This window comes from Acomys russatus, chromosome 2, assembly GCF_903995435.1.
Source record: "Acomys russatus chromosome 2, mAcoRus1.1, whole genome shotgun sequence".
Taxonomy (NCBI): domain Eukaryota; kingdom Metazoa; phylum Chordata; class Mammalia; order Rodentia; family Muridae; genus Acomys; species Acomys russatus.
Genome location: NC_067138.1, coordinates 106,858,092 through 106,882,577, shown reverse-complemented (window position 1 = coordinate 106,882,577; position 24,486 = coordinate 106,858,092). Strand labels below are relative to the sequence as shown.

The following is a 24,486-nucleotide window of genomic DNA, read 5'->3' as shown; positions in this document are numbered from 1 at the left end:
TAAAGATAATAACTTTAAATTATAATGTATACATAGGAAATGATTCTTATGGTATGACAACCTCTGCCTTTATGTAGGCAGACAAAATGGCATAAAGAACACTGCTGTGACTAGTATCCTGGCACGTGTTAGTAATTCCAGTGCTCTGGAAGCTAAGGCAAAGGTTACTAAGCTGAAGCCACCCTGAACAACATAATGAGATGTCTCAACAAAATAAAAAATAAGTTATAAGATCAAAGGGACTTGCTGGAATCCTGGATCCAGCCCAGTCACTGGGACAAACCTCCTGTAGCTAAACCTAGGAAAAGGAAAGGCTTAGTTTGGGCTCAAGGCTCAGAGGTTTCCATTCTTGGCCAATTGGCTCTACTGCCTAGGGCATGCAGTGAGACCACTGTGAGGGGCATTGATAAAGCAAAGTTGTCCATGCCATACAACTTTGAAGCAGGAAAAAAAGATGGGCCAGGGTCACCGAATTCCTTTCAGGAGCATCCCACAAGCTACCACCTTCCTCCTCCTAGGCTTGCCTCCCAATGCTTCCCCTATCTGCAATAGCACCATCAGCTGGGGCCACGTCTTCAGGCATGAGCCTTTGGGGACAGAGAATAAGAACCACTTCCTAGCTGTCTGTCTCAGCACTGATCCTCTATGCCACCATCCACAGAACGGATATCTAATACCTACCTCTATGTGGCAATACATTACTATAAAGGTATCTCTGACATTCTAAGAGACTGGAACCTTTGCTGGACTTCATAACCAGAGATAATAACACACCTTGAGGTCACTCGTGACTTAAGATTGCTCTCCTGCTGTGCACTTGGCCAGTTTGTTTAACCTGCCTGTAGGAGAACAGTGTAACAGCCCATCTTACTTGCCTTGGGTTTTCCATGTAATCAGCTTTTACAGCCTAAGCTAATGTATAGCTTTAACCTTAAATTATATACTCTCCCATGTTCTGGCCCATAAGTAATATATGTGTGTGTGTGCTATAATAAATGCTGGAAACAGCAAAGAGATTGAAAACAACCTCATAAAACAAATATCCACCCTAAGTGTTCTAAGTGGCATGGTTATAGGTTGGTAAGTCTGTATGTGTGCTGTTTGTTGTATGGCTTGTTATATGGGTCATTTGGTGGCGGTTGGGGTCAGGAAGGTTTCATCCTCTGTAAAACTCTGTCAAAGATTCCTGTAAGGTAGGCTCTGGTCCCATCCTTGTCCCCTGTCTCCACTCCACCCCCACCACCATGTGACTCTTTCTGTGCTGTTTAATAAAAACAGAGCAAAGCCTTTTGTTAGAGACACAGACACAAGGCGGGACAAGACAGCATTCAGGCAGGCACAGAGCCAAACTCAGGGAACAGGCAGCAGATGAGGGACAACATAGGGAGAAATGAGGGAGAATCTGGGCTCATTCTCAGTTAAGTTACCCCAAAAGAAGCCAGGCATGGTGGCGCACGCCTATAATCCCAGCACTCGGGAGGCAGACAGGTGATTGTTGTGAGTTTGAGGCCAGCCTGGTCTACAAAGTGGGTCCAGGACAGCCAAGGCTACACAGAGAAACCCTGTCTCGGAAAAAAAAAAGTTACCCCAAAAGAGAATGTTTTCTATTTCTTTTCCCTAATGCAACACTGACACATTTAGGGTACTCTGAGGGTATTGCTAATGTGTAATACATCTCCAGGAACTACACACCTCCAAGAATTACTCCTAGGTTTAAATGTGAAACACACATTATTTTATTTTCTCGTTAGTATGACAGAATACTTGACAAAAGTAATTTAAGGGAAGATGGGCTTATTTTGTCCCCTAGTTTGGGTATAGTCCATCAAGCAGGGGAGACATGGTGACCGGAGCTCTAGGCAGCTGGTCACAATGCATTCCCTGTCAGGAAGCAGAGAGACATGAGTGTGTTGGTGCTCAGCTTGTTTCTCATTTGTATTCAGTCTTGGACCCTATCTATAGGATGGAACTATTTGTATGATTTGTGAATCTTACACCTTTCTAGAAATGACTTCAAGCGGTGGATCTCCATGATTCTGAACCCGGTCACTGCTGAGAAACCATCCCAATAGGCTGAACACTTTGGCCTAGTATACCGACTCAGGAAAAGGGCAGCCAGCAACAGCTTTGTTTCTTCAAAGCACTAACCTACTCTGTATTGTAACATTTTAAAGTAAATGCATCCTCCATGGAGCTACAGCAAAAACCACACAATCTTCCAATCATTTCTCTTGTGGTGTTCTGCATTTATCAAGCAAGATGAAGGAGCCCACAGGCTTTTTAGTGCTAAGAAGTGATGTATACTGTAAGTGATCAAAGGAGAAAAACAAAATGATCATGTTCTAGGTAACTGAGAATTCTGCCATCCCAGTGGCCCACACACCCACAAGTAGGTGGCCCTTCCGCAAAAGAGAAGGGCGTGAGATGAGATGAAAGACGTGGAAGGCGGTGTCATGAAGATGCTGAGGAACTCACAGGTGAAAGGGGCATCTATGAAAAGACGGTGGGACACACTTGGAGCAGCACTTTCCAAAACTGGATGAGAGTCACGAAGGTAAAGGAAAGGAGTTCACAGGAGTTGCGATGCTAGTGTCCTGGCAAGAGCTCAGCTGTGCGACTTTCCCTAGGAATGAGGGAGGTAGTGAGCTTGTGATGGACCCTGGGACTCAGGTTGGAGAGGGAAGAAATGTTAGTCAGGACACAGAGTTAGAAAAAGGCTTGGAAATCACAGAAGAGGTTTGCTGAGAGTTGGAAAGCTGGGCTCAGAACCCTCCCCCCCCCCATCCCCTTTGGTGGAAGGAGGGACAATAGTTCATCTATATATCACTCCATACCCATCATAATGGCTGGATGAAGCCTAGTTATAATGACACACACTCACGAGTGTGCAAAGACGTTCATGCAGTTTTATCAAGAGTGGAAATCAGCACACACTTTGGACAACAGCTTGGCAATTCCTTTTAAAATCAAAAGAATGCTTTTACCATATAATCCAACAAGTACAGGCTCAAGCTCTCTTTCACGTAGAAATGAAATCTTACTTTCACACAGGAAGTTGTATACAGATATTCACAACAGCTCATAGAAAGGACCAGCCACGTGTGGTGCTGCATGCCTTTAATCCCAGCAGAGGCAGGAGGCAGAGGCAGGTGGATCTCTGAGTTCGAGGCCAGTCTGGTCTACAGAGTGAGTTCCAGGACAGGCAGAGCTTTTACACAGAGTAAACCCTGTCTTGAAAAAACAAACAAACAAACAAACAAACCAGAAAGAAAGAAAGGACCTGGAAAGGACTCACATGTCTTTCAAGGCTGAATACACAAGCCATAGTACATGCATACCACAGACTAGTTCTTAGTAAGAGAAAGGAAGGAAGTACTGGACCACACCACCACATCCTCGGGGAAATCAGACAGAGTGAAAAAAAAGCCAATCAAACTTCATGATTTCATTTTTTTGAAAACTTATGAAATAACAATTATAAAGATGAAGAACAAATGAAATTTGGGTCAGGGGAATGGGGGGAAAGGGGATGGAAAAGGGACAGAGTAACATACTTGTCTACAGTCATGATTTCATTGACAGTCCCGAGTCTGGTAGCATTTATTCAAGACCACAAGTACGCTTTTAAAAACTTCACAAAGTTATACATACAAACACACATATAAGTTCATGTGTAATTCATACAACCTAAGTAAGCTTGATGATATACAAGTGTTGATTTCTTATTTTTTGGTGCTGTACCAGAGAGGCATGGGGGGGGGGGGGGCTTAATGGGGCCTAGGAGATAACTCAGTGAATAAAGCATTTGCTGTGCAACAAAAAGACCACAGTCTAGATCCCAAGGACTCAGGTACAAGCTGGGCAGGCCCAGTGGCTCTCTATAATACCAGCACTCAGAGGGCAGAGAGAGACCGAGAAGCAGAGGGCAGGCTGGCTACCCGTATTATCCACATTGGAAGTTTCAGGTTCAGCAAGAGATCCTGCCTCAATAAAGACAAGACATCTGGCATCAACTTTAAGTGTGCACACATACATACACATGCAACTAAATATAGTTTTACATTCAGGAAGGATGCACAGACCTTCCTGTGCATTTCTGAAACATCCAACAACTATATAATTTGATGATTTGGGTTTGGTGGTGGTGGTGGTGGTAGTGGTAGTGGTTTTCATCTGTTTGTGTTTGTTTTCCAGCTGTGGAGCCAAGCCGACTTGACCTCACTATTCTTCTGCTCAGGTGATACAGGTAGGCAGCATGCTGCAAGCTGGTTAGCTTTTGTTTTCCTTTCCTTTCCTAAATCAACAGTACAATAAACTGCACACTAGTTATTTAATAGACGCTCATGGAATAGCACATACGTGCTAGGCTCCATATGAAACACCAGGGACGTAGGCAAAATGACCTCAAAGCGTTTGTGATTTCCTGGAGTCTGACACTGGCAAGAGCCCCTTTGACAGTCTCTTAGGAACTGAGGAAGACAGCATCCACATAGTCCAGCAGTTCATCACCTACAGCCACAAAAGAAAGCAACTGTGCCCCCAGAGCCAACAGACAAAGTTCACTAGTCCACCTTCCATCCCTTTGTGTCTGGTGACATATTAACACAGTTCCTCCCTGACATCCCAGCCTAAGTCTCTCACCGCCTCTTCATCCAAGGAAGGCTGGCCATAGTCACCTCCACAGACAGAAGAGGGACATGAGACTGGCCAATCAGTGTATTGCTTTCCAGGCTTTAAAAGCTTCCACATGCATTAAACACAGCATTTTGCTTAATAATGGAAGAAAGTGAGATTGTTTCACATCTGAATGGACACGAAGCACATCCCTGTGATGGCACTCTCTAATAGTCTGGCTAACTCTATCCAAACATAGAGAAATAGTTCCTAAAATGCTTGCATAAAGAATAACAGTAGGCTGGGCATGGCAGCGCATACCTGTAACTCCAGCTTTGGGGGGCTGAGACCATATGATAACAAATTCAAGGCCAGTCTGGGCTACATAGCAAGACCATGCACGAAGAAGGAGGAGGAGGAGAGAAAGGAGAAGAAGAAGAAGAAGAAGAAGAAGAAGAAGAAGAAGAAGAAGAAGAAGAAGAAGAAGAAGAAGAAGAAGAATTTTTACATGCTACAATATGGGTAAATTTTAAGACTTTTTCATTAAAGGCAGATATGAAAATTTATATTGTATGATTATAGTTATACAATATGTCTAGACTAGGTATACCTCATAAGGGTAAATTTTATGTTATCTGGTCTATCTCAATTTATAAAGTACTTTGTTCATAAAATGTAAAGTCTAATTTTTCTTTTGTTGTCTAATTCTTTTTCTTCCATGCATGCAGTGTAGGCCTTGTACATACTGGGCACATGCTGAGACACAGTCTTACCAGTATGCAAGAGCACCTCCACAACTCTCTAAAACTCCCGAAAGGCCAGTGTGAAAAACTCAATCGTGAAAGCTACCTCTCCTGTGTTTACAGATGAGAAAAACCAGAGCAGAGTATGAAGTGGCTGAGTCTGTGAACAGGAAATAAGCAGGAACCCAGGCTGCCTCACCTCTGGGCCCATGACTGCCTCTCTTCCTAGCTGCTTTATTTCTTTAAAGACAAAAAAAAAAAAAAAAAAAAAAATCACAAAAAGGGAGGGAAGGAAAGGGAAAGGAGGGAGAGGGGAAAGGAAGGAAGCTGGCCCATTTGTACCATGTCTACCATCTACTTCACCTTCCAGGGATTTGAACTGTCTGCCTAACTGAAGACACAGTACTCTCTTGGACTTCAGAGGACAGAGCATCGGTTTATAAATCTTTTTTCTTAACTGAAGACCTAGCAATCGAGATGAGATGCTGCAAGTACAACAGCAATTTTAGAGTCGCTGAAAATGCAGAAGATGGGAAGCTGAGTTAAGAGAAGAAAGGACACAGTTACAGTTAGGAAAGGGGACCAAACACAGGAGCCAAAGCCACACTGGAGCCTCTGCAGCCACTGTCTCCAAGGAACGAGATCCCCAATGGTTTTGCAGGTTTTCTCTGTACTTTTCCAGAATTTTGTAAATCCCTTTAGGGAGCATAAACATTTTTACCTACTCACTATCAGGTACGTTTTCAATGTACTATTTCTAATTTCTACTAGGCAGAATTACTATTTTCTTTTCACGTGCAAGGAGAATGCTGACAGCGAGATGGCTCAGTGAGTGAACGTCTAATGACCTTGAGGTCCGTCCCCAGGACCCACCAAGGAAAGAGAGAACCAACCTCCCACATACAGGTTGTTCTCTGACCTTCATACACTTGGCATGTCATGCAGGTACCCACATACAAACACACAAACACACATTAATAAATAAAAACACTTCTTATCTCTTTTTTATAAAAACACTTCTAAACTTAAAAAAATAAATGAAATTGCCAAGGGTGGTGGCACATGCCTGTTACCCAGTGTTCAAGAAGCCGCAGCAGAGGAAACACCACAAGTGCAAGGACAGCCTCAAGCACTTACTGAATCAATCGCCTTCCTCTCACACACACTCCCATCCCTGTCTCTGTCTCCCTCTGTCTCTGTCTCTCGCTGTCTTGTTGTCTCACTGTCTCTCTGTCTCCTTCTGTCTCTGTCTCTCACTGTCTCACTGTCTGTCTCTGTCTCCCTCTGTCTCTGTCTCTCACTATCTCTCTTTCTCTCTGTCTCTGTCTCCCTCTATCTCTGTCTCTTGCTGTCTCACTGTCTCTCTCTCTCCTGTCTCTGTCTCTCACTGTCTCGCTGTCTCTCCATCTCTGTCTCCCTCTGTCTCTGTCTCTCGCTGTCTCTCTGTCTCTGTCTCTTGCTGTCTCCCTGTCTCTGTCCCTGTCTCCCTCTGTCTCTGTCTCTCTGTCTCTCCCCACCCCCACCCTGCCTTGGCTGCCATGAGGTGAATAGGCTTAACCCACCAGATGGTCCTCTCATTATATACTGTGTCAACAAAGCCCCAAAGCAATAAGGCCAATGAGCAAGGACTGAAATCTCTACAACTGTGAGCCAAAATAATCTCTCCTCCCATAAGGTCATTTCTTTCAGGTACCTTGTCACAGTAACAGAAAGTTAAGTTAGTATGTGACATATGGATAGGTATGTGTATGTCTGTGTACTGTATTATCTTGATGTTAACATTTAGAATATGATTATAATTTTATGTATTTTTAAATATTTACATTTTAATTTTAAAGTCTAGGTTGCCAAGCCAAAGATCCTCGACAGGCCATGTTTTACAGGAGGAGAGAGAGAGAGAGAGAGAGAGAGAGCCCGCTAGGGGAGGGGGGGAGAAAGAGCATGATGTCACTGTCTTTCTCCCCTTACCCTACTTTTCGGGGGGGGGGGTTGTTTGTTTGTAAGACAGCATCTCTCTATGTCACCCAGGCTATCCTAGAACCTGCTTTGTAGACCAGGCTAGCCTCGGATTCACAGATCCACCACAGAGGCCACACAGAGGCCTCCTGCGTGCTGGGATTAAAGGTGGCCGCCACCACACTGGGCTCTTTATCCTATTTTGTGGCATTAAGGTGAGTCCCTTTCTCAAGCCTTCTCCTTCTAATACCAGTGACCAGATTTTCCCATTTATCTTGCAGCAGCAGGAGTGACAGCTGGGTTCAGTTTCTGCAAACTACCACCACCCCCTCAACTTGGAAAAAGGATTCTAAATTTAAACAACGCAGCACAGAACTAAGAATGGCCCAGAGAGAAGCAGCCTACCTTGAACGGGGCTCTTGTAAGATTTTACAGGTACAAAGTCCTTCCCCATCCCCTCTCTCCAGCATATCATAAGTAAGTAAATGATTCTTAGGTGACAATTTAAAAAAACAAACCCTGAAAGGTGCAGTTTGAGATTAAAGTGCCTGTTTCTAATGAGGACAAGACAGAACCGCAGAAAGGAGGAAGGTGCTGACTCATGCGGATGCATTCAGGCTTTGAGAGCATCCTCCAGTGCCCCACACTCTGATCAGCAAATTAGAAAGCATAAAGAGTAAGAATCAGAAGGCCTGAGTGTGGGTTCTGAGACATCCCTGGCTCCTAGGTAACACACATCCCCTTCCCAATGACCTCGTTCATAAAATGAGGCTGATCTCGCAGTGGTCCTCAAGCCTTCTTTGTCCTCTGCACCTTTAAAAAATGTTTGGTGGGGCTCACTCTTGTAATCACAGCACTCAGGAGGCAGACGCATGAGGGTGGCTGCAAGCTCACCTGGTGAATATATCTGAGCTCCAAGCTAAAGAGTGAAACCTACCTCAAAATTAAAAGTAAAAATAAAAGACATTTAACATCAAAGGGTTTATTTTTAGAATGTTTATTCAGGTGTGTAACATGTGTACTGAAAAGTGGACAGAGCACATGTTCAGCTCAGTACGTTTCCACAGAGCACACTTAACCAACACCATCAGCTAACTGACAGAACACTGGTAACCAAGACCCCCTTGCTTGGAACATTTTCCCTGCTAGAAGTAGGGAAGTTCATCAAAAGAGACTAAAAGAAAGTGCCAGGGTTTTTTTTCTTTTCTTGATCTACTTTTAGTAGAAACCATGAAAAACCTTCCCGTAGTATCCACAACTGCACAACATCGATCACATCCCGCCTTTTGGCTCTAGGTCACATGATTAGGGTGATTTACTCTCCTTATAATTCAAGATCCACCATCATGTGTATTGTGAAGAAAGGAGAATTTGGTGCATAAATGCTCAAACAATGAGCCAAGTAAATGACCAGACATGACAGGTAGCTCCAATGTCCAATTAACACAACTCAGCCCTGAAATGGGGGAGGAAATCCAAGAAATGCATGCTAGAGGCTGGCAAAGGTTTGGATCCAGTTTATAAAACACCTAACTTGATCACTTAAATCCTTTGAACCCTAGTGCTATGCACAATGTGTAGCCAATAAACACTCAAAACATGTTTTTAAAAAAACATTTAAGTGCAGAATAAAACATCTGTAAGCCCAGGGTTTGTTGATGATTTGGTTTTGGGGTTGGGGGGCTTATTTTGATTCAGGGTCTCACTGTTTCCCAGGCCAGCTATGAGCTTCTGGGCTCAAATGACTCTCCCAGCTCAGCCTCTACAGTACATGCCATTCTTGGCTTCTCCCAGAATCACATGCACCCAGTAGTACTGCCCTTCACAAGGGAAAAGTGGGATGGCAATGGCACCTCACAGTTATTATCCTAACAACCGGGAGGCAGAGGCAGGAGAAGTGACACGGCTTCAAGGACAGTTTGGTCTATATAGCAAGTCCCAGACCAGGATTAACGGCAACCCCAGAAAAGGAAAAGGAAGTGCCAAGGCAAGGAGAGCAAGGTAGCACCTGCAATACCAGTCTGGGAGGCTCAGGCACAATGACTACCGTGAGTTCAATACCAGTCTGGGATACAGAACAGGCCCTATCTGGAAAAACTAAAATGTTCTAGAGAGGTGGCTCAGGGTTAAAAGAGCATTCTGACCTTCCAAAGGACCCAAGTTCAAGTCCCAGCACCCACATCAGCTCACATCCCTGGAACTCAAGCTCCAGGAGATCTGATGTACTCTTTTCACCTCCAGAGGCCCCTGGACACCCATGGCACTCACACACACAGACACACACACATATACATACATAAAAACAAAAATAAATATGTCGGTTTATTTTCCTAAGTAGCACTGGCTGTCCTAGACTGGCTTTGTAGACCAGGCTGGCCTCGAACCCACAGCAATCCGCCTGTCTCTGCCTCCCAAGTGCTGGGATTAAAAGCGTGCACCACCACGCCTGGCAATATTTCATTTTTTAAGAAAAGATCGAAATAGTCAACACACGTAAAAGTACATACATAACGTATGCACACTATAAACATATATGCTAACCATATGCAGAACCTCAAAGCAGATCTCAAATTTTTTCTAAAAATTTAAACATATTCACAGTCCATCCTCTCACTACAGTAGAAATAACTAGATAGAACTTCAGTTGCTTAGTGATGAACTACACTTCTACATGACCCTCTGGGCTAAAAAAAAATTGTAATGGAAATTGTAAAATAGTCTATAATAACTAATTATGACACAAAACTTGTAGGATTTACAACAGCCAGGCTCAAAGAAAAAGTTTCAGCTTCAGATGAGTGTATTTTCTCTCCCTATGCCACGTGGGTCCCGGGAATCAAAGTCAGTCCATCAGGTTTGGCAACAAAGCGCCTTTACTCTAAGTCATCATGTCAGCCCGCTGTTCATCATTTTAAGAGAGATCTTAGCTGATACTTAAATAAGAGAAGGTTAAAAATGTGTAAGATTTAGAAACAAGGATAGAAAACTGTCAACATAGGAAATCCTTCCAAATCTAAAAACTACTCAAGTTAATAAGTGCATTTAGCAAGAACACCAAAACAAAGCCAACTCGTAAAAATGCACTGAATTTCTGTATCTTACGAACAACTCCAACCATTGTTAGCGCCAGCTTCAGTAGCACAGAGAATCAATAAGCCAATAACATCACTTTCCAGCAGATTTACATGCCTGAAGTCCCAGTGTCTACTCGACATGATGGCACTCAGAAGCCTGAGGCAGGACGATCATGTCTAAGACCGGCCAGAGATGAACCAAGTTCAAGGCCAGTGTGAGCAGAATATATAATAAGATCTTGCCACAAAGGTGAACAAAAAAGAAAATAGGGTGCACTCTGCCCAGCTCCATTTCAATTACAAACAGTTATATAGGATTTCCATCTTTTCTTTTTAAGGCACCAAAATTACAGGATTGGATTCACACTGTTCCAAAGTTTTAATGTTGACTCAAATCCTTGTAAAGCATGAGAGGGGCGCTGGGTGTGGTGGGGCATGCCTTTAATCCCAGCACTCAGGAGGCAGAGGCAGACAGATCTCTCTAAGTTCGAGGCCAGCCTGGTCTACAAAAGTGAGTCCAGGACAGCCAAGGCTAAACAGGGAGACCCTGTCTTGAAAAAAAAGAATGAGAGAGGCAGTTAGGAGTGTTTGTTCAGCATGCTATAGGCTCTGGGTTTCCTTCCAGCACTGCACAGAAACAAACCTAAATAAAAAAAAGGAAGGGAGCCAAAACCCAAGTCATTTTGCATATAAATATTAAAATGGTCAGAGGAACTGGGAAACATTTAGGCTCAGTGGGTAAAAGCACTTGCTCAGCAAGCAAGAGGACATGAGTTCAAGTCCTCAGCACCCATGTGAAAAGCTGGGCATAGCTGTCAGTGCCTGTAATTTCAACACTGGCATGGAGCTAGGGGCCTAGGGAGGATCTTGAGAGCTCACTAGCCAGCCAACTAGCAAAAATGGTGAGTTTCTGGTTAGTTGGGAGACTCTAACTCAAAGCAGTAAGGCAGAGAGCAATGGAGGAAAGATACCGGACATCTCTCCTGCCTTCCCCATGCCCAAACATGCACGTGCATAATGTGAAAATTAAATAAGACAAAAATAAAGTGCATGCATTCCAATATGTGAGAACTTAGCAGAAACATGTTATAGTGTAGCTGTGTACATGCATCAAACAGAAATTAAATATGACATTAATAATATATATGTATTGCTATGTATAAATGCTCAGGCAGAACCATGTTACAATGTAGCCAGGCATTTGCACTTATATGTAAACTGAATAAGAAGGATAAATTGTGTTGCAATTTCTTCCCACTGTTCTGCAAAATTTGGAACAAAATTAAGTGATATAAAGTTTTTTAGATTTGATAGCACTTTTAGTCTCGGAAATTTCTTTTTTGGGAGGGGAAGTTGTATTTTTGATACGGGTTTCTCTGTATAGCCCTGACTGTCCTGAAACTTTGTAGACTAGGCTGGTCACATCTCGTAAACCCTGTAAATTTAACTATGTATATAAGACCAACATATATTCTATGCTTGGAAACTATAATGGGTTTCACCTCTTCAATAAAAACATTTGAAAGTTACACATCGCACAAACTAACTTAAACAGTTCTGGTTTCTTTCTGCCCATGAATATAAACAAATAAAAAAACTTACTTGCAGATTTCCAGTGTGAACCCAGTTTCCATTGATAAGCACTGGCATGGGCAAATTTCCTATCTGTCTTAACACATGCCCTGGACCCTGAGAAACCATATGATATGAAGTCCTCCCTGCAAAAATATCATTTCACCAGCCCAACCAGGCAAAAGCAGCCATGACAAAACACCCTTGGAAGAATATGTGTTTTCTGTGAAGATACCAAAGGAGTCATGATGGTTAAGGAAAACAAAAACTAGCATTTCTTTACACTTTTTTTTTTTTAATTGAAGAATAGAAAATATAGTTACTATGTGAGGGCAAAAAGCCTGGCTCTCACCTTGCTCGAATCCCAGTCTGAGTCTGCAACACCTTGTAGTGAAAACATTCAGGTGCCTGGAGCAGGGACCCTGCTCAGCCCCTGCTCTCTGCACACTCAGGGCTGCTGCACTCTTGTGGGACCATGCTCAGCCCCTACTCTCTGCACACTCACGTCAGCTGCACTCTTGTGGGACCATGCTCAGCCCCTGCTCTCTGATCACTCACACCAGCTGCATTCTTGTCTGCTCATGTGATGTCATATCATGTAGGATCCCTACATGTAGGATACAGACACATTCAAGAGAAATATTTTTCTGTCTTTCATATGTAAAAAAGTTCCACTCCTTTTTTTTTTTTTCAAATTCTCCTCTCTTGTTCTTTCATATCTATGCTTTCAAGCCCTTGTTGATAATTCACAGATTTTATCATGTCTATTTTTTAAACGAACTTGAAAACTAGTCAAAAGCCATTATTTTGCTTTCTAGGGTTCATATTTCCCTTTTTTATACAAGGTAAATTAATTCTAATATCAATATAGGTGATTTTATCTTCTTTATATTTTTGTTATTTGTGTGTGTGTGTGTGTGTGTGTACCAGAGAGCATCAGATCCCCTGGAACTGGAATTACAGGCAGTTGTGAACTGCCTGATATAGCTGTTGGGAATCAAACTCAGGTCCTCTGCAAGAACAGTACATGCATTTAACTGCTGAGCCATTTCTCTGGTCCCTATACAATTTTATTTTAAAGCTAATTTTATGGAGTAACTTGTCTGTAAACCCCTACCTACCTGAGAAGTAGTTTCTCAAGTGAAAAGACCTGGGTTTGAATACAATTCTACCATTTTCTGTCTATATGCTGCACAAAAAGAGTTACCTTGCACTGACGGAACAATATGTACAGTACCTGGTGGACAACTTTTCACAAACTCATCGCTCATTAAATAGGCTCTAGGATATTAATTACTAAAATTAGAGTGCCCATGTCTGTCAATATTTAGTTACTTCTTTCAACTAATTTAATTTAATTGAGATATATATATATATATGATTTTTTCCTGGCTTGCAAAGCAGATAAAGTTACAAAAGGGGCAGAAGTCATAAAAGACGGTCTCTCATAGTTAATTGCCCTGTGCTCTCTGAGGTACACTGAAAAACAGGTCAAAGGAAGGAAGGCAGTTATTAAACCACAATCCAACATTTCCTGAACACCAGTCATGAGACGGTAGCTCTTTAGAGTTCGAGTTCTGCTTGCCAACACCCTAAGCACGCACCTACTCCTTCTACCTCTTGCAGTTTTTACCTGGTTCCTTTGTGACTCTCTAACAAAGAGAACTGACTTCCAAAAAAATTCCTGCATTTTGGTTTGTTTGATTTTTGTTTTTCTTTTCAGCAGTCCTTTTCAGCATTTTTTGGTACATTTATTTCATATTCAGGTCAACAACTGGTAATTTGCTTCCCAAAAATAGCTCTCACGGTCTGGTAAACGTGTCCATACCCTCTCTCAACTGTTCTGTGTATGCATTCCTGTGGGCGTGTGCATACGCACACTCACCTCACACACTCTCACACACACCCTAATCCACTCCTCGGTACAGACCTCATCTCCCAACACAGAAAGGAAATGTCCTGAAAGACTCTTGTAGGACCCTAGAAATACACTAGCTCGTGACTTATTTGGGGCGTTGACAGCTTTGCCAGTCAGAGGGAGACGGCTGACTTTATCTTTCTCGTTAGAGAGATGGCACGCATGCACATAGATGGTTGCATGGCACAGACTCTTTGGAATTAGTAAGGTGTGGCTTGTTTCATCACTCTTCAGTGTGTTTTTGTTAGGACTCAAGGACGTGGAACTGATAACAGAACACGCCCCACATATCTACACACACAAACATAAATGTCTGAAACAGAAACTTTGGAAAAGCAAGTTAGTCACCTTCGAGGCAGGGTTTCTGCGATGATGAATTTATGTACTGTGCCTGTCGGAAACGTTGCTCCCGAAAGATACATCCAATCGCTCTCCAGCTGCAAGGCTTTCATGCCATCTCACCTCTTTCCCACTTGGGAGATAGAGAAACTGAGACCCAAGGAAATCATGAGTCTTGTCCCAGTCTCTACTGAGAAACGGCTGGACAAACCAGAAACTGCCTTTTTGGATTGCCAACCACGACTCTCTCCAACAACAAAGTGAGGGGGAAAAAATAAAATAAAATCCAAACACCAACTCCCATCAAAAATGCCAGGAGACCGAAGCCTAAAACATGCTGACGCGCTGAGAAGGTGAGTATTTCTGTTCTGCACTCTGGCAAACACTGAGCTGGGCCTGAGCCTGTGATTCAGACAGCTTTAATTGTTTCTAAATCATGCCCATGGCCTAGCATGACTTGACAAATAGGCTCTTTCTTTTCCTGCTCTTTCTCCATTAACCCTTCTCTAGCCACTGAAGATAACAAGGCAAAGCCCTCTTTGGGAACTGGTTTTGAATACTTTGATCGCACAGGAATTATTTGCCCGTGAGTGGTAGCTAGCTAGGAAACAGGAGTGAACTGCCCTCTTTGCTTTTACCGAGGCGAGGCCTCACACAGCTGTTTCTTCCTCCCTGGGACTGCTTAATTAAAATTTAAACATCAAAACCACATGGATCAATGCGTGAATATGAAGGGCCCACAGCCTCTGAGCCGCAGTTGCCAGCAACCCTAGGCCCCACCCCCTGTCACTTTTAAAGCCGCGATTAGAGAAACCGGGATCCATTAAGACGCTGCATTGCTTCTGGTAGATGGGAAAGCCAGCCTCACCCCTGGCATCCATCACATCGTATCCTGCTCAGCATGTTTCTCCGCTCAGGTGTTCGCGCGTGTGTGAGTGTGCATATACCGCTGCTCATCATCAGATGGGAATCATTTAACAAGCCAGAGGTCAGACTCTGTGAGAAAGGCCACACCGGCTACCCGGCGGTAGCTGGGGCGAGGGGCTGGAGCGAGGGGTCACCTGGCACCGTCTGCCTGCACCTGCGCACCCGCCTGACCAAGAGAAAAGTGCGTGGCTCCGGGTACGCTGGGGAAGCGCAGCTGGTGAAGCCCAAGATGAGCGCCGGGCTGCGGAGATGGCGGCCTGTCCCCCGGCACGCGCGGCCCCTCTGCGGGCACCAAGATTTAGAGAATCAAGCATGCAGAATCAAGGCCGACCCTGAACCACGTGTACTCTGAGGCGAGCTGGGGGCTGTTGCTCCTCCCCGCGCTGCGGCAGAAATTTGCCAGGGCCTCAGCCTTGCACCCCGGAATCCTCCAGAGCCCTTGTTGAGGGCTTTCATTTCAGTCTGTTTCTGCCCTTGCCCTCCCCTCCAACAGAATTTGTGCTGGTGGGTGTTCTTTTTTCGTTTTGTTTTGTTTTGTTTTTTCTTTTTTGGGGGGTGGGGGTGGGGAAAGGCGGTTGCTCGGGGTGGGGGTGGGGGCGGAGTTTGCATCCGAACATCCCTTTGCAAGGTAAACAGTTCTGAAGGTCAGCGACGAAGACTCCCTGCTGAGCCCTCCCAAAAAAGATGAACGTTCATCTGGAGATTCTCAGCCAATGCCTCTCTCTAGAAATCCCGAACTGTTTAAAGTATCAAGTTTTCGAGCTATTTCCAATAATTCGCTGAAACCCTACATTTTCATGATTAACAATTGTAAACACCCCCAAGAATAAAAGTATCAAAATTCTGGAAGCGATTATAAAGAAAACTGTGAGCTATATACTCAGCCAAGATTAAATAGCGATATATATACACACATATATACATATATGTGTGTGTGTGTATATATATATACACACATATATATGTTTGGTACTGCAAAAAAAATGGAAAACTGAATGACATGGTATTTAGAAAACATTTAAAGAGGACATATTACATAACTAAAAATTACGAATATACATGAGTAATAAAATCAGCCATCAGTACAAACTAAACACATTCACGTTGTGACATCTCCCCCAAGCGTCTTTTAGCCGCCCCTCTGCTGTCAGCCCCTTACCTTTATTTTCAGAATCTTTCATTCTCCGTTTCTTCCGTCTGCTGCAAGACAGCAGGAAAGTCCAGCTGATTCTGCAACCCCTGACTTTGGATTTGTCATTCACAGACAGTCAGCGGTCCCGGGGGCGAAGTCCCTCAACGCAGGAGCACCCAGGCTATGATAATGGCATGGGAGTCAGTGTGCAGGGTTATAATTTTGCTTATGCTGGAGCGGAAGGGATGAGGATGAAGGCAGACGTAAACACGACTTCCAAAACATGGCATGGAACCGGATCTGGAGCCTAGGTTTGCCCTTCTCCCTTCCCTGGAGTGGAGATCCAACTGCTTAGTTCCTTATTGCCTCCGGAGAGGCTTGGTTCTCCTTGAAACGGGGAGGACTGTGCAGCGGTCCAGACTTATTTTCAGATAACTTGGGAGGGGATTAAGAGCCCTGAGCTTCCTCTTCCGTTCTCATTCACTGCCTTCTTTCATTTACTCAACAAGCACGTCTAGGTGGGTCCGGCACAGGAGAAACCCCCAGCTCTGCTCCCGAGTAGCACAAAACAGAGGTAGTGGGTGCCATACAGTGACATGGGTTCCTAAAGCCCTTTCACCCAGGTATAAGCTAACGGGCAGGAAAGCTTTGCAAACCAGCCAGTCATTGACTCAGCCTGCCCAGGTATACGGAAGCCCAGGTATACCGAAGCTAGACCGCGAGACCCCTCTACTGAAAGGCAAGGAAGCTTCCAGCAAACTTTTTGTTTGCTTTCGTTTTTTGAGTCAGGGTTTCTCTGTGTAGCCTTGGCTGTCCTGGACTCGATTTGTAGACCAGGCTGGCCTAGAATTCACAGAGATCCACCTGCCTCTGCCTCCTGAGTGCTGGGATCACAGGCATGTTCCACAGCGCCTGGCTCCCAGCAAATTTTTTAGTCATTGATTCTCACCGAATTTTGTGTCATTCTACAACATGGGTGCATCCGCCCCCCTTCCCCCGTGCCTCTGTCATTCGTTCAACAAACAGTACTTTTTGGTCAGCACTGTTAACGTTCCAGAGGGGGCGAGCAGAAAAGTCCCTGTCCTCGGAGCAAGTTTTTACCTTCTGGTGAAAGAATTCAGACAAGCAATTAAAAATAGAAGAAGAAGAAGAAAAAGAAGTGTCAGCAAATGCTGTGAGAAATAGTGGAATGTGGCAATGAGGTCACAAGTGCCATTTTTAGTGCAGTCAAGTGAAATGACATTTAACTTATGGAAAATAGGTCAACATTATTGTAGTCTTCTACCCACCTTTACTTAATATTAGGACTGGGAGTATGGTTCAATGGTACAATACTTGCCTAGTATATTTAAGGCCTTAGATTTGACCCTAATGTTGCCTTATAACCTTCTATGCCCCCCCCCCAATGAAAAAAGACTGTAAAACTGCTTGTTCAGGGCTAGTGAGCTGGCTCACTATTGTAAAAGTGCTTGCCACCAAGCTGGATTGATCACGAGTTCAATTCCTGGGACCTGCAGAGTGGAAAGAGAACCACTCCCAAAACGTGCTGCTTGCCCTCCACACATGCATCACAACGCACTGCACATGCATATATCACACAAACCAATAAATGTCATAAACCTTCAAGTAAATAAACCTTAAAAAATAAGATAAATGGGGCTAGAAAGATAGCTCAGTAATTAAGAGCACTGGCTGCTCTTTCTGAGGACCCAGGTTGGATTCCTAGCAGCCACTCCACAGCTTACAAGTGTCTGTAACTCCAGTCCCACGGGGTCCAGTGCCCTCTGCTGGCCTCCTTGGACACCAGGCATCCACATGGTACATGGATGTACATGAAAGCAAAACACCCACATACATGAAACGAAATAGTTTTTTAAAAACTAAAAAAATTTTTTTCAGTTCTGAACCCTCACAACCTCCTTTACTACATGTAGCTTGTTTGGGGCTTCGGTTTGGTTTGGTTTGGTCTTGGTTTTTCCATTACAGATTTGAAAAACTGATCTCCAGAGAGATTAACTGATGAAGTATAGGGCCCAGGTTTCAAGAAAACCAACATGTGGGGAAAAAAAAAAGAAGAAGAAGAAGAAAAGGTGACTGAAAAGATGCTCTGGAGGACAAGAGTGCTGAAGACCCCACTGCCATTATGAACTGAGTGGTACAAGGCAAAAGGCTTAACCTCTCCAGCATCACTTCCACACCTATAAATAGGAGCTCATCACACCTGCCCTGAGAGCACGCCAGGCTGCTGGGAAGATGCAGGGGAGAAAAGAGACGCAGAACTTGGTAAACAAAGCACTCTATTGATGTGAGGAGTCACTGCCAGATGCTCAGGCACATTTAAGGTGACTAACTTTAAGTGTTCACCTGCTCTTCCCTGCAGCCATGAGTCAAGCATGCACATGAAGGGGACACTGTCTTGACCACTAGGGGCCCCTAAGTTGATTTTTTATTTATTTTGTTATTTTATTTTTAGCTGTTTAAATTTAAAGATGCCCTGAAAATGTGGAAATGTTTAAGAATCTGATTCTGGTTTCCGTTCCTCATTGGCAATATATGTTACCTTTTCTGCTCTTCTTGAGACGCTTGGAGGCCAGTGAGGGGATGTGCTCAAACAGTCAGGTCTTGAACGTCTTCCAGATGCCCAGGAGATAAAGGCGTGGTCCCAAAGGCAGGGATGTTTGGGGGATGGTAAAGCTTTTAAGAGGTAGAGCACAGTGGCCACTGGAAATACAGTCTCAAAGGGGATTGTGGGACCACAGCCCCTTCCCCTTTCTCTTTCCTAACCACGGGACAAACAATTTTGCTTTGCCATGTCGTCCCCTAATAATATGCTGCCTCACCACTAAGCCAAAGCAATGGGTCAAACCTATTAGGGACCAAAGTAAAAACAAACCTTTTCCCTAGCCCAGTGAAATGGCTCAGAGGGCAAGGACACTTGCTGCCAAACCAGATGATCTGAGTTCAGTCTTGGAACCTACATGACAGAAGGAGAGAACTGACTCCCAAAAGCTGTCCTCTCATCTTTAAGTGCACATGTCACCCCTGCATAATAAATGTAAACAAAACAAAAAATTTTCCATCTGTGTCATGCCACATATTATGTTATACTGATGGAAAGCTGAATTTCACAAATGGGTCCATTACAACTCCCTTCTGTCCTTCCATCACATCAAAAACCTGGGCTTCTCCTCCTCCAAGGACGAAGTTGAATTGCCCAGAAGGGGCACGTCAGGGGCCTGAGATGCTGCAGACCCCATGCCCTGCCTCCATTCAGTAATATTCCTCATATTAGGAGCTATTCTGAACATAAGGAAGATGTAGTGCTGAGCAACATGCTCTGTCTTCAGGAGCTCATGGCCTCCAGTTGAGGGGTTACTAAATCAGGCAAACAGATGCCAGGCCTGAGTTTAAATAATAGGAAGGCAAAGGGCTCTGAGGTAGAATGGACGGGGTCCAGACATGGGCTGTGCCATTTACTGGTCCCTAGAGAAAGTTGGGGTGCAATCTTGAACCTCTCTAAAGTTTCTACTCCAACTGTGTAGGTGGAAGATAGCAATGGGACCATCTCCTGAGGCTGGGTGAGGCGCAGTGGCTTCAAACACAAAACATATGGCACAGCGCCATGAAGGAAGGTCACCGTCAGTGCTGTAAGGGTAATGTGAGTACCTGAGTCAGTTCTCTCAGCCTCAGCTGTCCTCATAAACTGTGTAAAATAATAATTAGTGTGTAGGATTATTGTGACAATTATACCCCAGAAAGGCGATAAATCCTGTGCTGTAAAGGAGCAGGTGCCACTGGCCAGCTCAGTCAGGCTGCCCTTGCTTCAGGGAAGGAGAATCAAGAGTTGAAGTAAAAAGGGCTAGGAGGAGGAAGGGAGACTTCCATTCACATTTCAAAGGAAGTAACCTTTTTTTTTTTTTTCTTGGTTTTTCGAGACAGGGTTTCTCTGTGTAGCCTTGGCCATCCTGGACTCACTTTGTAGACCAGGCTGGCCTCGAACTCACAGCGATCCGCCTGCCTCTGCCTCCCGAGTGCTGGGATTAAAGGCGTGCGCCACCAGGCCTGGCTTGAAGTAACTTTTCTTAAGCGTGACTGTTTCTACAGAGATCCCAATTTGACCTAACACTGTTTTTGAAAGGTTTCGAGCATACAGAGAAGTTGGAAGAATTGTGTCATGAGCCCCTTAAAGGTGTACATTTGGTTATACTTGGTACATGTTTCTAACCCTACCCATCCTTAACTGCTTCTTAGTTTGTTTTTTTATTTTATTTTTTGTGTGCAGGAGAGAATATACATGAGAGAGAGAGAGAGAGAGAGAGAGAGAGAGAGAGAGAGAAGAGAGAGAGGGAGAGAAACAGAGACAGAGACACAGAGAGACAGAGAAAGCGCATGCACATGCCATGATGCTTGGTCATGCAGAAGTCAGAGAACAGCTCTCTAGGGTCTATCCTCATCTTCTACCTTTCCTAGGGTTCCAGTGATGGAACTCAGGAGGTCAGGCTTGCACAACAAGTGCTTTTATCTGCTGAGCCTCGTCTTCTTATATTTTTGAGACACAGACTCACTCTATTCCCAAACTGACCTCAAACTTACAGTCCTCCTGTTTGACCCTCCCAAGTGCTGGGACTACAGACTTTCGCTGCCATGCCCAGATTTTTCTTCTCCCCCTTTTAAAAGATGGAGCCCCAGATTCATCAGTCCTCCCATCACAGACTCTTCTAGGAGTGCTGGAACTACAGTCCTGGGCCACTGTATATGGGTAACCGGATGTCTCTTTGTCTCTTTTAAAAATCCAGCTGAAGGAGATTTGAAGCTGTTATTCAATGAGCAGTGAGAAGTGGCTTAACATTTGCTCTCTGACCCTCAGGCCATTCCAGCCAGGGCTAGCCCAGCTCCCAGGAGCCCTGGCCTGCCTCACGGTTAGCCACAAGGCCATGCTTCACTCAGGAACAGGAACAGACTCAAGCCTTGGATCTTTCCCCCTCTCTGAGCCCAGCCATCAAACAGACTCATAAACAAAGGCCATTCTAATAGCCAACCATGTTGTGAGGCTGTCTCAATAACTAGGTTTAGGGAGTGCTTCCGGCAATTCCGCTGGCCACTAAGTCCCTCTACAGCTCTGCACAGTCCCTGCCTCATTAGAAGACACCTCTGAGTCACTTTTGAGTCACAAGCATGCTGCAATGGAGAGAAGTGAGATGGCTTCCCCGGAACTACCACACTCGGTCTTTCTCCATCCAGCTCAATCTGTCTGGTTTGCTCTGAGCACCCAGACGGCAGTTAAAGAGGTAAAACAGAGAGAGAAAAATCCCCCACTCCCGGCAGTGAGTGTGTGTAGCCAAGTATACCTGGACACTAGCCACTGAAGGGGTAGGCAGCAAGGTTACAAGGAAGACAGAGTTAGCAGGAAGCCAAGCTGCCAGTCTAGAGTTGATTTGTATTGTCATTTGTATGTATTTACTGGAGAACTCATTTGCCAAGCAGTGGCTTTAATGCAAGCATGCTCACATCAAGCTGCCTGGGCTTGAATCCCAGGGTACCAGCTATGGCATTGCTCTAAATCCACAAAAAGCCAGATGCACTGGAATCCATCAGTAATCTAAGCACTCCTACAGGGCCAGAGATAAGACAGTCTGCTAGAACCTCTAAGGCAAGCTGATCTGGAGAAACTAGAGAGACCCTGACTCAACAAAGTGGCAGGTGGAGGACTTTCCTCTCCTAACATCCACACACCACACACACACACACACTTAAATATAGATGATAGATAATAGATGATAGGACGGTCCTCGGCTAAAGCCCAAAGCAGATCTAAGTGGTGGGACTCACTTTGTGCCCCCAGAAGCTAGAAAGAGGACTCTGGACCCGGCTCGGCGCTTGCCCTCGCTCGCCCCTGCTCGTACCCCCCCCCCCCCTCCCACCCCTACTCACCATAGGGAAGCTGATCCAGAAGGCCAAGCTGCTGAAGCAGGCCAAATGCTACAACTGACATGGCCACCTACATGAAAGTCGTGACAGAGCAGGGTGCCGAGCTATGCAACAAGGAACGCAACCTGCTGTCAGTAGCCAACAAAAACGTGGTCAGAGCCACAGGTCCGCCTGGAGCGTCATCTCGAGATTCGTGCAGAGGACTGACACCTCCAGCAAGAAGTTGCAACTGATCAAGGACTATGGGGAGAAAGTGGAGTCAGAGCTGAGGTCCAACTGCACCACGGTCCTGGAATTGTTGGATAACTATTTAATAGCCAACGCAACTAATCCAGAGAGTAAGGTCTTCTATCTGAAAATGAAGGGAAATTATTTCTGGTATCTTGCTGAAGTAGCTTGTAGTGATGATTGAAAACAAATGATAGATAATTGTGTGTACAACATGAGTGTGTGTATATGTATGTGCATACATGAGTATGTGTGTGATTGTGCATGCATAAGTGTGTGTGTAAGTATATGTGTGTCTGCGTGTGTGCATGTATGAGTGTCTGTGTGAGATCATATGTGGTTGTATATGTATATGTGCATGGGTGTGTGTGTCTGTGTATGTGCATGTGAGTGTGTGTGCAAGACACTATGTGCATGCGTGAGTGTGTGTGTGTCTGTGCATGAATGTGTGTGTTATCAATACATGTTCATGCAGGTGTGCCCAGGAGCTAGGGTGACATTACGATCTGTCACACCCAGTTTTCAAGTGGCTGCTCAGGATCTAAAGTGAGGTCCTTCTGTTTACTCAGTAAGCGCTTTCCTCACTGAGCCATCTGCTCAGCCCCTAGTTCCTTTCATATCTGTGATCTTGTTTGATTCCGGTCACCATTGCCTTTATGTGTTTAGAAGAGAAAAGGACACACTGTTAGAAACAAGAAGCGAAGCTAGCAGTTAGCTGACATGTGTTCTGCTCTCTTCTTGTCCTGAGCTGGTTCCAGCTGTGTCATCCCAGGAAATAGCTTATTTCAGGCACCAGCAGTGTGAGGTGATCCCTAGTGAGAGGAACTCAGGGCTGATTAGCAGATTCAGGTCTCCTGGTTACAGAAGTAATCTACCCTCCAGGCAGGCCAGTCCCTTTTGTGATTAAAAAGTCATTCTCTGGGAAGGAGGGCTGCATTGGAAGGGTTAATTTCCACTCCACACAGCTTGAATATACTTAGGGAGAACTAGAAGAAAACAAAAACACTACATAATTAAACCTAAACCCAGTAACTGATTATAACCCAGAATATTTAAATAATTCTTATAAACAGAGAAAAAAAAAAAAAAAAAGACAAACCCCAAGTAAAAGGGTGGGAAAGGACAGCATCGAGCTTTTCACAGAGGGTCACATGAGTGGCCAGGGTTTGTGAAAAGATACTCTGATTCGCTGTTTATGAAAGGAATTCATTTTTTAAAAAGACAAATGGCCATGGTGGTCATGGTGGTCATGGCCATGCCTGCCCACTGAATGGAGTATGGCAATATGCCGCATTTGAGTGTTGGCAGTAGAAGAGTCAGAAGTTCAAGGTCGGCCTGAGTTAACATGAGACCCTGTCTGCAAAAACACAAAGCAATCAAAGGGCCCAAAGCATCATTTCATATCAAGTGGGCAAGTATTAAAATGTCTAACACTATCAGAGGGCATTATATACTCGTGCAAAATTGTGAAAGAATAAACTTACCTAATTTTAAACAGAAAGGTCTAGCAGAACACAGAAAGGAATCAGGGATCTCACTCATCACTGGCAAAAATGACTTAGCAAAAAGCTTCAGAGGTCAAAGTGGTAAGATCCTTTGAGACCAAACAACAGCAAAGCATATAACCTTTTATCCAGTGATTGTCCCTCTATGTATTTCTATTGTAAATAAAATTCTAAATACTCAAAATGCATATGTTTTAATATTTTATTTTTATTAAATGTATATGTGGGGCTGGGGATGGGTATTCACAGAGGCTGGGAGCTGGTATTGGAGTCCCTGGAACTGGAGTTACAGGCAGACATGACATGGGTGCTGGAAACCAAAGTCCAGTTCTCCACAAGAGCAGAATACACTAAAAGATACCAGGAGTCCCTAGGAGCCACATTCCTTCCTTCTCACCTATGACTTGTGGGGGAGGGTTAGGAGACAGCAGGACATTGCTACTGAAGACCTGGCCATCCTACAAGACTCAGCTGCCCCAAGGAAGACTCTCAAGTGATGGTCTTTGCACAACGCAGGAAACTTTTCAGTCTCATGACAACCCACGTTTGT

General features: G+C 44.4%; 1 protein-coding gene and 1 pseudogene across 4 annotated transcripts in view; one reads left to right on the top strand and one right to left on the bottom strand.

Moving 5' to 3' along the window:
- Dnajc6 (DnaJ heat shock protein family (Hsp40) member C6) overlaps positions 1 to 24,486 on the bottom strand; it is a 165,096-nt gene that overhangs the window by 137,702 nt on the left and 2,908 nt on the right. For 2 of the 4 annotated variants that reach the window (XM_051164824.1, XM_051164817.1), the window contains exon 1: positions 16,303 to 16,592. The exons of the other annotated variants lie outside the window; for them this stretch is intronic. Coding sequence is in view for 1 of the 2 variants with exons in the window: in XM_051164817.1 (XP_051020774.1) it covers positions 16,303 to 16,324 (22 nt within the window). In the remaining variant the exon portion in view is untranslated. Of the gene's footprint in view, positions 1 to 16,302; positions 16,593 to 24,486 lie in introns of those variants that run through there. 4 annotated transcript variants of the gene reach the window in all.
- Positions 19,898 to 22,976, top strand: LOC127205719 (14-3-3 protein theta-like; annotated as a pseudogene).